The sequence below is a fragment of the Rosa chinensis genome, chromosome 2 (genome assembly GCF_002994745.2).
Source record: "Rosa chinensis cultivar Old Blush chromosome 2, RchiOBHm-V2, whole genome shotgun sequence".
In the NCBI taxonomy this organism is placed as follows: domain Eukaryota; kingdom Viridiplantae; phylum Streptophyta; class Magnoliopsida; order Rosales; family Rosaceae; genus Rosa; species Rosa chinensis.
Genome location: NC_037089.1, coordinates 74,332,119 through 74,347,702, shown reverse-complemented (window position 1 = coordinate 74,347,702; position 15,584 = coordinate 74,332,119). Strand labels below are relative to the sequence as shown.

Sequence of the window (15,584 nt, the reverse complement as noted above, 5' to 3'; positions counted from 1 at the left end):
TTAGTGGGTCAAACACAACCGCTCCTTTCTGTATGATTAGACACATATCAATCCCATATGTCCTGAAGGATTTGTAGCCCCTCAACCGAAATTTCCAGGTTCGTCAGTTGACCCACCTTCCTTTTCCTCTTCATTCTTGATGGTTAGACCTCAATCATCAACAATTTCAATTTATGTGGGTGGTTTAGAGTCTTCACCATGTGCATGGTGATTAATATATTCTTATCATTGATTTGTATATGCCCATATCAAGTCATGGCCCATTGACTACGTTAACAACATTCTCATTAATCTAGATTATGTTTTAATCCTTGATGCATTAGCATCAAAAATATTTTTTTTAAACCCCTTAACTCACCGACCCTTATATATGCTAGTGAGAATCGAACTCATGACTTTTACAATGTTAGATTTATAACTTAGCAACAAGTCACAGTTTACTGACGAAAACTAAATAACTTGAGATTGACATGTTTTCACTTAAAATATCGAGTTCAATTAGTACTCACAGCCATATCTTTGAATAGAAAATAGCTAGTATTTCTCTTAATAAAAATACTATTATACAAATGAGAAATAGAGATGTTTAACGATGTAAATACCATCATTATTGATGTCGTTGAAGATATGTTTCATTACTTAAAAATGTAAAATTCAATTAACCATGTGAATAAAACTAAACTCCATCAAATCAAGACTTCCAACTAGGCAAAAATTAATGTGCGTTTGGCATGTTTTGACCTTCTGTAGTTTTTTTAGTATTTGATCAACTTCGTCGTAGTCATACATTGGAACTAATGGCTAAAATTTCCTATTCGAAATAATCGTATAATTAGGTAAGATTAAAGTTCAACGCTTACTTGTAGAGAACCAAATTTGCTCACCACCTTTAGTTAGGTGTTGATACAACCACTCCATAAACATTTGTCACGTGTAGCATAATTTAATTATGGTTAAGTTTTTAGAATTAGTGTTAATAAATTAATGATATTAATGGTTAATGAAGAGAGAGAAATAAGAAAGAAACAATACTCTCTTTCTTTTCCTTCAAAGTTCAAACCCGGCAGACCCATCTCCCTCTCTTCCCCTTCCAACCCCCCAAGCAAAAACCCAGTAACATGCAATAGCAAAAATAGCACCAAAACTTTGAATTAATGTTAATAAAGAGAGAGAAATACGAAATACTCTCTCTTTCAGACCAGAAAACCCAGGTTTGGAATTTGATTGAGTTCTGCAAACTTGTTCATTATCAATTTCTCCAAGTGACAGAAAAAGCCTTAATACTATAATACCCAGCCTTTTCCAACAAAATTTTCACCTAGAAAACCCAAACTGAAATTGGTTGCCCACAATTCATAGAGCTTCAATTTCTCAAATTGCTTTGAACTTCATGGAAAATTAAGCCCAAAAGTAAAAATTAGTTAGAAGAAAATTGATGGTAGGATGGTCTGCAATTGAGTTTGCTGGGATTATTTGGTGAGTTGCCTCATGCTGGACGAGATCTGGGTTTGTTGGTGTGTTTCTGAGAATTGGGAGGGAAGATCTAATATGCCCTCACAAACCCATCACTGGGCTAGTGAAGTTGAAAGAAATCATTGTAGGTTTTGCAGCTTTGCTGGGCTAGTGTCGATGAAGAAGATGAGAGAATTAATATCTTTTATTTAATTACTATCTTTTATTATTGTTGATTTAGTGAATAATTAAAGTATTAAACAAGATTTTTTTTTTCTTCTGATAATTAAGTTAAGATGATTAATTATGAGTATGATGTGATATCACCGCATAAAAAAAACTAGTGGTTAGCAAATTTGAATATAAACTTTTTTTTGACTTTGTCAAGGGAAACCTAAAGGCATTTAGTGAATAATTAAAGTATTAAACAAGATTTTTTTTTTCTTCTGATAATTAAGTTAAGATGATTAATTATGAGTATGATGTGATATCACCGCATAAAAAAAACTAGTGGTTAGCAAATTTGAATATAAACTTTTTTTTTGACTTTGTCAAGGGAAACCCAAAGGCTTCCTAGGCCGAAGATAAAACCTCTTCGGTGCATGTGAAATGCTCCAACTGTGCATTGCAGCACAGTGCTTGGCCACTTTGACAGCTTCGGGGTTCGAACCTAAGTTGGGGAGCACACCCAACTAGGCAAGAACCACTAAGCTACTTACAGTGGTTAATTTGAATATAAACTTACTAATTGCACAGCCGTGGGCCAATCATATGAGTTCACTCACAATTATATCACACTGGGACAAAAAAATTATTTTGAGATAAAAAAAAATTCTATTTTAGGTTTGTGTTGTAATTTCCTTCTTCTATCGGAAAAAAAAAACAAAATTCTATTTTTATAATAATGGTCGATCAGTAGGGTCCAACATCGCAACTTTTTGTTAGTATGTCTCACGGTAAAACTCAGCTTTTCTTTGGTCAATATGAAATTCATTAAGCCACCAGGGCAAGCAAAGACTACAACAACAAAGGAAGAAAACAGAGCAATGCCCAAATAGCCAATGAATTTTTACATTGTGAATTTCTCTTAGCAATTTATATATGGTGACTGAATAGTTCCATTTTCATTCTCAACATTTCAATTCTCAAATAAGTTATCTAGTGTTTCGAATACATTGCTTAAATATATAGTAGAGTTTTAAATTCAGCTTGTCATAATTTTGTTAGCTATAATAAAGTTAAAAAAAAAAAACCATAGTTAGCTTTGAAATAGTAAGCATGCATTGATTGACGCCCTAAATTAGAGATGATGGAGAAAAGTATAGAAAGAGTGACATGTGAGAAATGATTCAAAATCACACAAAGAGGTTAAACCTAATTTCCCATCTTAATCCTTCCCACAAACTTAATTAAACAAAAGTTTGCAGGAAACTGATAAAATTGAAGTCCCAAAACCATAGAACGCTAATCATAATCCCCATTTGTTTCTTCTATCTTTTACCTTTCACCAATTCACCTTCTTTTTTTCATTTATTGATTAATCAGCAACGTGATTCTTACAAACTCATCAAAACCCTAAATTCCTTAAACCTCTACTTGGGTCTCTGTCAGGTCATTCTCATCCCAGGCTCTTAAGACGATGGAAAACATTGATTAATTCCAGGAGCACTAGCTAGTGCTTGCACACGAATCATATGGGGGACATAACAGAAAAGATGATCGCAACCCAAGCATATAAGAGGACATCAATTTTTGTTCTCATATGCCTCCACGTTTTTGGTTCCATATCTTGACCCGTCAATCAAGTTCCCTCCTCAATTTTTCAACGAAGAAGAAAATCCCAATATCATAAAATCGAAAAGAAAAAAAAAAGAAAAAAGAAAAAAAAACTGTTTCCACAAGCTGGGATCACAACGCACACATTAATTCTCATCAATAACTTATTTGTAGTTTTGTTAAGAGTTAGACAGAACCTGCACTAAAACCTCACCAACAATGGTGGTAGGAACCACCTTGTTCTAGCTAGCTGCTTCAATTATCAGTAGGCACAAAGTATCATAGCAATTATATCATGCAGGGCATGTGCAATGCTTAATGCGTTTCTCCAAAGTGCTTTTGTCCGAATGGGTTTTTGACTCTAGCAAACTTATATAAAAACAGACTCTATATATCAACTGAGTGTGCCGCTGCATTTACCGACCATATGTATAGGCTTTGCTACATTCTCATAGATTATTAGTATATACTTTGCTTTATTGAAAAGTATTAAACTTTAAATATCGTAATCATGGTGAATTGGATTGTGAGGAAGACCTAATTAAAGGTTCTTTACTTAAAAAGATCAGAGTGCATACCTTCCACTACCTGGGACACATTGGGTGGTGATGAAAAAGTTAATTAATTATTTTAAAACATTGTTAATTAAGTTACTTTAATTTAGAAGCCCCTGGTTTCAGAGGCCAAGTGCCCAATTGGCTAACTTATTCATACATGAATAAAATATTAACCTAGCTAGCTCAAAGCACAATGACAAGTTTTATGTCTCCTATCCTCAGTACTTCAGTGAATTATTGAAGGTTCCAGACTCTGAAAAAAAAGAAAGAAAAAAAGGTTCCAGACAACTCTGAAACTCAGCTTTGATTTGATCGTAGAAAGTGCAAAATGCATGGTGGACTGAGTTTGATTGTGAATATAAATAGATATATAAGAGCTGTGTAGATATGGGAACTGACTCAACCTTTTGCTTTTGATGCTTCAAAGGCTTAAATGATGGTATCCTTTTATTTTTGGATGAAAATTCTTCTGGTGAATATAACCCGGAACAAAGTAAACCCAAGTAAAGAAATATTCGTTTATTGATTGGCTTTTCATTTAATTTAGGGCATGATAATACAGTTAGTGGCATTCACATTTTAGTAGCACGTAGTAGTCCCCCACTAGCATTGCTTTATCATTAGAATATGAATTAGAAACAAGGACTGGAAATGAGCGAGTCAGGGCTAAATGATCAGATTCAGAGGCCTCAATAAATTTAGACAACTACAGATTATATAAATTCGAATATTCCTGCAAATTGAACCTCTTCCTGTCCTCAAAAGACATTCCAAGTCACTCGATCGGGACTGATGTATACATATCCTTTGTGATCCTTCTCAATCAAACGTTGATGGTATCCAACACGGATTGATAATTATCCATTCTATTTAAAAAGCAGCGTATGAATAATTGTATCCTCTTGTATAATCTAAGATGAAAATTACAATTACAAAATACATGATAATACTAATTGAAGCAACAGAGCCGCCCACGTTTTGTTTTTAGGAAGAATCCTTCACTAAATGCGTGCATGCATGCAAGCCTGACGTACCCTGCATCACTAATTAGTTGATTTAGGCTGCAGCCTAGAGGTTCAATTAGGTTTGTTTAATCTAAAGACCTGCCAATTTAATTTCTTGTCCTGCAAAACTGTGCACTTTGGTATGAATAAGTATGAACTTATTTAATATGCCCAAACAAGTTGACTCTATTAGAGCCACACATTGTGTTTAGGTTGCAAGTTGCAAGTCGCAATTCCTATTAATTAGGAGAAGAGGGTAAAAGAGTAATTAAAGATGCAAGAGGATAGCTTCTTGATAGCTATAGAGGATCATTCATTTTCAGAAGGATCCAACAAAGTAGGGAATGGAATCTCGGTGTCTTGCTGTGGAGGCCAATTTACTGGTCAAGGTGTCATAGAAGATATGTATGAGCTTACGAGCTCGATCCTGTGGTCCGAAAAGAGAAGATTTTCTTTTACTGAAAATGGAAGAGAAAGTAGAACCAGGCAAAGCGACATTGGAGAGAGCAGCTTGATTCAATGAACAAGTACTATACTCCATCTGGATCACGATGTTAGTTATATATGCTTGGAATGAACCTTGCTAGCAACTTCATATGTTTTTTTAGGATTTGTAAAATGACAAACATATTTAAGTAATTGGAATTTCTATTGTTGGACACGTGATTTCTAAATGGTTTTTTTTTTTTTTTTTTTTGGAGAGAGAATTCTAAATGGTCATTTGAAATGTTATATGATGTTTCAATTAAAATTCTCTTAAACAAGAGGCCATGGTCAAAGGACTCAAAACACAGAAGCATTCATGCTATAATTAAGGTTATGGTTCTCCTTAGGCTACATTATTAATATGTAGTGGTGTCAGTTTAGTGGTTAGAGCATCTACTACCTAAGATCGAGGTCATAGATTCGAGTTACCATGAAGGTAGGAGTGAAATCTGTTGATCATATTTAATATAGAAAAAAAATAATAAATCATATTACTGTTAACTATAAATTTACATGCTTGCTATACAATAATTGGTGTACAAATGAACTTTGTTCACTTATTATATAATATTATTCTCATTATTGTTGACCATAAATTTGTCAACATGACTGTTTTTATGGAAATTATTCTATGCACTGACGGCGTGCTTTTAAAGTTCATAACTTTATTTAAAAAATACTGTAGCGGAGATAATTAAGGCTAAGGTAACTTTTTAATTATATTGGAACTTGGAAGGGATTTAACCTTTACGGAATCTAAACCTAACCCATGTGAGTCATTTACTTTCAGTGTCACTTTGGTCTTACCCCAAGAACTTGACCGCTTTCGCAGTAGTTTGTGTCCTCACGGCAAGCTTCTTGACCACACAGTGCATCTAAAACCCCTATAAATAGCCCACACACCAAGGTCTACTCTCCATTAAAGAATTGAGCAAACACTTGTTGAGAGAGAGAGAGAGAGAGAGAGAGATGGAGAACTTCCCAGTCATCAACTTGGAGAAACTCAACGGTGAGGAGAGAAAAGCTACAATGGAAACCATCAAAGATGCCTGTGAGAACTGGGGTTTCTTTGAGGTAATTATATATTAATGTCTATATTCATATGCTAGCTTCTTACTTTCTAATTCACACAATGATCTTATTTTTCTGGTTTTTCTCAAATATTGCGCGCAGCTGGTGAATCATGGGCTACCCATTGAGCTTCTGGACACAGTGGAGAAGATGACGAAAGGCCACTACAAGAATTGTTTGGAGCAAAGATTTAAGGACCTGGTGGCCAGCAAAGGCCTTGAGGCAGTTAACTCTGAGGTCAAAGACATGGACTGGGAGAGCACCTTCTACCTGAAGCACCTTCCCCACTCAAACATCTCAGAAGTCCCAGATCTCGAGGACTTGTACAGGAAGGTCATGAAGGAGTTTGCTCTGAAACTGGAGAAGCTAGCGGAGGAGCTCTTGGACTTGTTCTGTGAGAATCTTGGACTGGAAAAAGGTTACCTCAAGAAGGTCTTCTATGGTTCACAGGGTAGTCCTACCTTTGGCACCAAGGTCAGCAACTACCCTCCGTGCCCCACCCCGGACCTCATCAAGGGTCTCCGGTCCCACACCGACGCCGGCGGCATCATCCTTCTCTTCCAGGATGACAAGGTCAGTGGCCTTCAGCTCCTCAAGGACGGTAAATGGGTTGATGTGCCCCCAATGCGCCACTCCATTGTCATCAACCTTGGTGACCAACTTGAGGTACTAATCACTCAACTCCATATTCACGTTTTCTGACCAAACAGTCTCGCATGTTATATTATCAAATCAAAAACACGAACTAATGATGATGAGTGTCCAATTATTTTACATTTCTATTTTCTACAATCTTCATGTTATATCGTCAAATTATATATATCAACGGGTTGATTTAAATTTAAAGCCTCATAGTAAAACTTACGACATATATGGCAAAAGAGCATTAACCGGATATATACCCACATTGTCTGAATGTATATATATATATATAGGTGATTACTAATGGGAAGTACAAGAGTGTGGAGCACAGAGTGATTGCCCAGACAGATGGCACCAGAATGTCAATAGCTTCATTCTACAACCCTGGAAGTGATGCAGTTATCTACCCAGCACCATCTCTGGTGGAGAAAGAAGCAGAGGAGAAGAATCAAGTGTACCCGAAATTCGTTTTCGATGACTACATGAAGCTCTATGCAGCCCTCAAGTTCGAGGCCAAGGAACCCAGATTTGAAGCCATGAAAACAGTTGAAGCCAATCCCAGTTTGGCTGCAATTGCCACAGCTTAAGAGCAAATTTAATCTACTCAAGTTAATGGGTGTGAAAGTATCGAGCAAAGCTTTTACTTGAACTAGATTAATTTCAAGGTTTACTGTTTCTGTGGTTGTCGTCAGTGTGTGGTTTGTAGCTAGAGATTGATTGATTTACCAAGGTTACTATTCTATAGTAATATATATTTTGACATGGGAATTTGCTATATAAATAATCTGTTGCAAATCCCTAAGCAATAATTAAAACCCGATTGTGCTTAACTAGATTCTGTCGGTTATATAATCACTCAAACTTGTCAACTTATAAAAACAAGGCCTCCAAAATAGCAAAATCACAGTGATAAGCTAAAGAGGCTAAAGCCACTCGGCAGCAGTGACATGCCGAATAGCTTCAGCCACATGCCGACATGATGAAGCTAAAGTATTTTTAAAAGTATAAGTTCAATTCCACATCAATCAAAGGCACAAGAAGAGGACTAGAGGAGTATAAAAATAAGCACGGCGTTGCTTTCAGGATGGGAAAAGAGGAGTTAAAGTTGCACTAAAAGCAGCTTTTTATCTTTGCCAGTGATATCAAGATGTGGGAGGCCAATAGAAGAAAACAAGTGCTTTTTGACTTGATAATTACATTGACAACATCAAGAAAGCTTAGATTGGGAAGTTAGTTTTTTTTTTTTGGGGCTTATAGATTGGGAAGTTAAACTCCATTTATAGGTTATGGGACCTGGGTAGAAAGCTGCTTCCGGAGAATGATATGCAGTGTGCAATGTAGAATCGTAGAACCATGGATAATCATCCACACAAATGTAAAATTACTAATCATCGAAAATCATCCACGCAAATGTATTACGTTTATAAAATGTACTAAAATGTATTTTTTTTTTTAGAAATAGATAACTTCATTACTTATCCATGACCAGAAAGCACGTACATCACATGTTGTCTCATACCAACAGTTCTAGATGGCATAAGCCGCCAAACAAATGACATGTGACCCTCATTATAAACAAATGCGCACAATTAAACAAGTGGCAAACAAGAGAAAACCGCAACCTAATGAAAAATATATGACTCAAAGCAATTGAACAGCAAGTAAGTTCGCCTAGAGACCTCAATTGGTGTACGAAAATACTAGTAGATTGCAAAAAGCCTCCCACAAATGTAAGATCCAGCAGGTCACAAGATATGGTTTCATGACACCACATTTGAACGAAGTCCCAAACGACCCAAGCTCAATCCCCTCCTCCTTGCCCTTGAATAAGGTCAGAGACTAATCTCCCGGTGGAGGAACACCACCAAAATCCGGCAAAACCAACAGGCAGATCGTTAATTCCTGGGTCCCAAACCCAGATCTTCCATAGACCTCGTGAGTACCCCATCCCACTGATCTGGACCTCCAAGAACACGGCATCCAAACTCAATGTTTGACCAATCAAGTCGCCGCCGTCGATTGGCACCCACAACAACCACAGCATCATGATCTTCCACCAAAGCAAGATTCTGACTCCCTTCTGCCAAGACTCTGCTGCCATTCTTGTACCTTCATTGAAAATATTCCAATCCTTATAAGAAGGAAGGCGCCGCTCAAATCGGATCTCGGGTCTCCTCCTCCAACCAAGAAACCATCCCCGCCAGAAGCTGAGCCAATCCAAACAGCATGCAATCCACCCTTCCCTGAAACAAGGAAAGGGCCGATCAACAGCCTGGAGCAAAAGAGGATGTGAAGGCGGCAAAGGCCTCCATGGAAGTCGGACCATGGGATGGCGCTAGGGTTTGTCGATGAGGAAGAGGAAAGTGTACGAAAATGTTAACACTATGCAAAGTTTATTTATAATTTAATTTTTTTAACCTTTAGAGAAAATTTATTTAAGAATAAAAGAAGAGATACAAAGAGGGATTTTATATATTTTTTTAATTTTGTATTTATTTTGTATTCATGGTTTCATACATGATATTATGATAACAAGTATGACAAGTTTAATTGACAAAATGAACACGATTTATATATATATTTTTTCCGGACAAAGAGAATCGATTTCTTCCATTCTTTTTTCAAAGCAGCTGGCTTCTCTTTCTCCAGCCAGCTTATCAAACATGAGAAGCAAACACTTTCTCATAACCAAGCCTCCAATTATCAAACAAAAACCAGGATAAGAATTCAAGAACAGAGGAGAATCATGGAGATTTTTTTTTTTTTTTTCAGCTCCCATACAATGACGGTATAGTCCACATTCCACAACGATAATCTGTTTTTGACATATATAGAGTGAGTGGAGGATCTAATAAGGTTCCGATCAACGTAGGAAGATCAAACCCCCTTTTCTTTCTTTTAAATTTTTAGTCAGGGTGAGGAAACCTAGAACATCTCAGTATCTAAGAAAGATCTGGGTGACATAAACAAACACAAAAGAACAGTTGAAAAAGCTTAATTAGGTGGACAAAAGTAAAGTTCATTGGAGTTTGAAACAGACATTCCCTATCAATGCAAAAGTTTTATGCTAATCTATGTCATTGCAGATAAACTTTACCAGCTCTATAAAAATTAAGACAAAAGAAGAAGAAAGTGACCCCAAATAACCAAGTTGACCTTCTTTTTCCACTATATAAATGATATCAAGGATAACAACCAGACAATACCACACATCTACCATCATCTTAATCTTGCTTAAAAGAAGGCCTTGCTAGTTTAAATGTGGACATGTTTGGGAATGTAGGTCTCTAAAGCACTTTTGTCGTTAGTGTTTTCATTGTCAAACCCACTAATCTTTCTTAGGAGTTCACTAATGATTGCCGACACACCTTTCCTGATTCACAAACCACACTATTTTGATATGCATTGTTTGGTTTCCCAGTTATTAGACTGATTCAGAATATTTCATTAGCAAAGAAAGCATTTAGTAATGCAAATGTTTGTGCTAATACTTTCAGAATGAATACTGCATAGAACTACAGAAAGGATGTTCATCCTTTTATTCTTATTTGAAATACTGTGAAACAGAGCATAAAATTTGAAGAACTCCGATTTAAGTTTTGGATCCATTATCGCCAATTTCGACATTCTTATATGAACTCTCAAATTCAGCATCAGTACAATACTCATAGAAAGTTAATTCGAATTCTTGCAGAAGAAGGTTTAAGGATAATCTATTATGCACTAGAGTCTTGATTAGGCTGGCTGCCTTTCTAGCTAGCTGCCTTGCCTTTCATTCAGCGAGAGCGGAGATGAAGAGCTGCAATCTTGATTTGTATTTCCGAAACTTTCTGGGGATGACCAATATTACATTTTTAACTCGAGCTAACTATGAAGTTGGAGAACGATTCCGGGCATATCTAGTATCCACAACAATTCTATTTATTGCTATCTTAATTAGTAACAAACCGGAAAGAAAAGGATAGGAAGAACTAAGGTTCAAAAGAAAATGGAAAAGTAGAGAGTAGGTTGAGTGAGATATTACGAAAAAGAGGTTGTAACACTCGAAGCACACAAAGTGCTATTATGTAGGATGCTTTATTTATTTCAATAAGAGAAAAAGAAGAATAATTCCGTCCTCTGAAATGCATACTAGGAACTCATCACTTTTTCCTGTTTATTCTACAGTAGATCCTAGGACTCTCTTCTTCACCTAAAGAAAGAAGAAGCAAAAGCCATTCAATAATACTGGCTGATTTTACCTCTTCGAACATGAAAATGGCATCGGTAAATGTTTCAAACTAGAAACATCAAACATCTCCATAAACCTTTGATCAGCAACTCTGGCTTTGGCGGCTGCAAAACGCTGGTACTCATCAAAAACGGATGACAGGCACCATCTCTGCAGTTTTCTTAAGCATCCCACCAGACACCCAGTTCGATGCTGAAAATGAAATCGAAGTAAGCAACCATACTGAAAATGTAATGGACTACTTGAAATCAGAAATAAGTACACAAAAGAAACCAACAGTATGCATACCTTCCCTCGTTTGCAATGAATTAAGATGGGGTGATTCCTTACATCTGCATTGCAGACAAGTAAATAAATGTAAGCAACTCACATGGCTGAACTTCTGGTAATTCAGCCAAGAAAAGTTTAAAATTGTGAATTTATTGCATACCAAGGACAACTTTTAGTGCTTCACGGATCGTATCCTCTGGGATGTTTATAAAAGGCTCCTGAAATTCACAATTTTAAATATCAGTTTGCCAATTCAATACCAAATTCATACTTATTACAAATTTTCAGAAAACATTCATGCAATCAAGTACATATTTAACAAGTTGGATTCATCAGCTCTACATAGTAATTTGCTTCTATACTGACTAGCTTATTGTCATGCCTCTGTAGAAGGTAATTAATGTGGCCAAGTACTTCAGTCTAGGATAAATGAAACTAAATCACCTCACTTCCCTTAAGAGATAAGAATATTTGGCTTATTTAAAAAAAATGAAAATTTATCTGGGTAATTCTGTAAATCAATCAGGTAAAGATATCTAGACTAGAGTTATATGTGGCCAAGTACTTCAGTCTAGGTATCTGTACAGATATCCAATGCTCTGTTGGCTATATTCGAGGATCATTTGAAATCATGGAAAACTAGAGTTATATGTAGGTCACAACTTTATAAGTTCACTTGTACCATCTATCTCCCCATTATTATATGTTAAGAGAAAACAATAAAAGAAGCTCCTAAATCTGTTAAATCAATCCATGATGGCTGGATCAACATTTAGGATGTCCTTATTAACTCCTCCAACAAAACAGAGACCTATAATGTAGATACTGGAGAGCTTACTAAAGAGCTGAATATGATCATATAATAAATTTAGGATAGACTAGTTATCATATTTCCATATGCTATGGCTTATGTGCTCAAATGCAGAGTATTTGATAAATTATATACATAATTCAAATCTAATAAAAATTAATGGACACCATTCTGGTTCCCCAAGAATTTGCAAACCTCTATATTTGGCAAAATCAGATAACTCGTTTATCATAATATATACCTAGGGAAATCTCACAAATTAGTAAAGAGCTAGCTAGAGGCAACACGACTGTGAAGGTAGTTAACGGAGAGTACTTTCAAAGAAAATATAGTGTACCACACTGGTTGACTCCAAGTGATTGTAGAAATTATTTGAAAAGAGAGTGCACAATGCGCACAGAAAATTATGAGCTTCACCTCAAACAATAATACTCTAGCTAAGAATACTATAATATTAAACAATTGAGATCAGATAAAGTTTGTGAAGCTGTCAAAGTTAGTTTCCAGCAAGGTTGGTGTAATTGGAATGTGAAAAATATACAAAGATACAAATATACATTAGACACAGAGTGTTAAACAGAACAAATCCAAGCAACAATAGCTCACTGTCAACATAGCAGTAGAAACCATAGAAAAAACACAACAGTTGTTTCCCCCAGAATCATAATAAATAAATGGCATTCAAACAATGAAGCCAACAGATACATGCGATCCATTTTGGATCACACAAGCACAGCAGGAATATAAACAAACACAACAGTACATGTAATATGTAAGAGATGCAGAGGCAAGATTCAACAACTAAAGTTTTTTGATAAGGAGAATCAGTTAGCCATGAAGGACACACACATGATATTTTATTGACTTAAAAGAACAATTTGGTACAACAAAAATTAGAGATATCGTGACGAAACTAAGTAGCTCATATTCACCACAAACACTAGCAAACATGCATTTCTGGTATCAATTCTGATTTCTAGCCATTGCCTTCATATGTTCCCTAATTGTCAGGCAACTAAAAGCAGCCTCCAAACCTCTATTTCACAACTTATCTCTTTGATCTTAGATATGTACCAACAATTCAAAGATTCAAATCAAATCAGCAGCATAGAGTCCTATAATACCAACTTATTAAACGGAGTATTATTTGACCAGTCAAAAAAAAAAAATCAGGAGATTCATCAACTACCTTATAGCCTTCGATCCCAAATTGAAAGAGCTTGATCCCGTTCGACTTGAGGAACTCCACGTTCGTCTCTGGATACGGCTCCGGACACAGACATCTGCAATTCACGTATAAAGAATAGTACAAACACGTTAATTTTCAACTTCAATTGTACCAAATCAAAAACTTCAAAATAGTACGCCGTAGACCATTATCAAAACTCAGAGCTGACTGTAAGTAAAAGAACGAAGCGAGAGGCTTACATAATGGAGCGGAGGCCAAGGGTTTGGAGGAAGGACAAGTTGTTGGAGTCAGGGAAGCCGGACCGGAAAATGCCGTTATCGACCATGGCGAAGTTGAGCGGAGGAATGAAGAGATCATCGGCGCACTCTCCGTCAGACGCGGCGGCGGCGGCGGCCGGAGAGGGGTGGACGCCTCCGACGACTTCGATTGTGCGGCACATCTCGTCGGTAACGTGATCGAGCTCCAGTTTCATGTCAGCTTAGAAGAGAGAGAAGGAAGGGAGGGAAAGAGCGACGACGAGAGAAGAAGGGAGAAACAGGTGAGGTATTTATAGGAGGGAGAGTCTCTTCGGGGATCGCATGGGATATTCTTGGCCTTTGATTTTGCTTTTGGGCTGCGATTCCTTTTTTTATTTTTATTTTTTTCGGTGAAAAAGTAAAGTTACTTTGTTGGGAAATGAGAGTCAGGTGGCGCGGTTTGTATTAAAATTTATTTATATAATTTTTTTTTCTTTTTTCTTTTTTTGAGGGAGAGAATTTGTGATATATGCATGTGTGGTAATATTATCTAGAATTAAAATGAAAAAAGATAAAATAAAGGGAAATATTGACGGCGTGGATCTAGGCTAGGTAGGGTGGAATTATTTAAAGAGAAAAACTAGCTGAAATTTCATTAAATAGTGATGGGAATTATTTCTTCCTCATTTTCCTCTGTTTTTCCTATGAGGGTGTTCATTTGTATCATTGGAGCAATTATTGTTTGCAACTCATTATTTTTGGATAAAAAGTAGGCCAAATAGTGGGGAAAATTCACTGATTGATTTGAGTGTAGAAGTAAATGCATATTTTAATCGAAATTAAACGTTTCGCCGTATATGGGCGGTGTAGAAAAGTTATTTTCATAATATAAAAATTTCACATTTTTATTTGCATAGCAAAGATTTGATTTTCACTTGGTGAGTTAAATATCACAGTTATTATATTTTTAAAAATAATAAGAGACACGTGTTTTGCCTCACCACACATGAAGGTGCGTGTTATGTAATTCATAGCGAGCCATCATACTCATTACGAAAACGAACTGTGTTTTTTTTCTTTCTTCCTCCTACATGTTGTCAACTTGGCTAATGTGGTTGTTCTAGCAGAAATACAGGACAAATGTCTTAAAGTACTTATCTTCTTTGGTAGTGTAGGCCATGGCTTGAGTGAGGATGTTCAAACCTTTGTCTCAGGCTTCGAAGAAAATACTTGTTATTTCTATGATCATCGTCACTCGATAATAAAGATAATGAGAGAATCAACTCCTAATTGTTAAACAATTAAGTAATACTAAATATATTTTAGATAAATTCTAAGTCAAAATGAACTCGAATCTAGTCAGTTGCGTGATCAGTAACGAGACGTGACAATCTCGTTATTGTTTTAGCTGTACATGCAGGTCGAATTGTATCTTCTTTCAAGACTGAAACATATATAATTGACAGCTAGATGACAGTGATTTCTCCGGAACTTTTCAATGATAAAAATTAGGTAAAGATTGAGCTACTTGACTCCCCAATTTGGCCATTTCCATGTTTAAATCACAACTCCAAAAGCTCCAATCATATGATTTCATGACTAAATTAACATGAATTCTTGCCACTTATGGGGATTCATAGAACATCGATGGTGTTCCAAAGCCAGTATTAATCAATCTACAAAAGATCCAAGAAAGCAGCGTGGTCTAAGTCGACCTCTTCATAAGAAGGTGTTAAATTGCACGATCCAAAATCCGCCTCGATCAGAAAGAATAAAAGGGCGTGCCGTGCCACTTAATATATTTTGGAATATATTGTCCTCAATAATAATCTATAATATAAATTTTGGAAGACGGCATA

General features: G+C 36.1%; 2 protein-coding genes across 2 annotated transcripts; one reads left to right on the top strand and one right to left on the bottom strand.

Moving 5' to 3' along the window:
• The first annotated feature begins 6,185 nt into the window (after nucleotides 1-6,185).
• Nucleotides 6,186-7,818, top strand: LOC112190393 (1-aminocyclopropane-1-carboxylate oxidase). The gene is made up of 3 exons (XM_024329826.1): nucleotides 6,186-6,349; nucleotides 6,449-7,012; nucleotides 7,282-7,818. The coding sequence occupies exons 1-3, from the start codon at nucleotides 6,245-6,247 to the stop codon at nucleotides 7,573-7,575; spliced, it is 963 nt and encodes a 320-aa protein (XP_024185594.1). The 5' UTR covers nucleotides 6,186-6,244; the 3' UTR covers nucleotides 7,576-7,818.
• Nucleotides 7,819-10,596: 2,778 nt separating this feature from the next.
• On the bottom strand, nucleotides 10,597-14,029 carry LOC112190394 (tyrosine-protein phosphatase DSP1). The gene is made up of 5 exons (XM_024329827.2): nucleotides 13,729-14,029; nucleotides 13,490-13,583; nucleotides 11,650-11,707; nucleotides 11,508-11,551; nucleotides 10,597-11,411 (listed from the first exon to the last, which is right to left on the bottom strand). Exons 1-5 carry the CDS (start codon nucleotides 13,959-13,961, stop codon nucleotides 11,226-11,228), a joined length of 615 nt encoding a protein of 204 aa, XP_024185595.1. The 5' UTR covers nucleotides 13,962-14,029; the 3' UTR covers nucleotides 10,597-11,225.
• Between the last annotated feature and the right edge of the window lie 1,555 nt (nucleotides 14,030-15,584).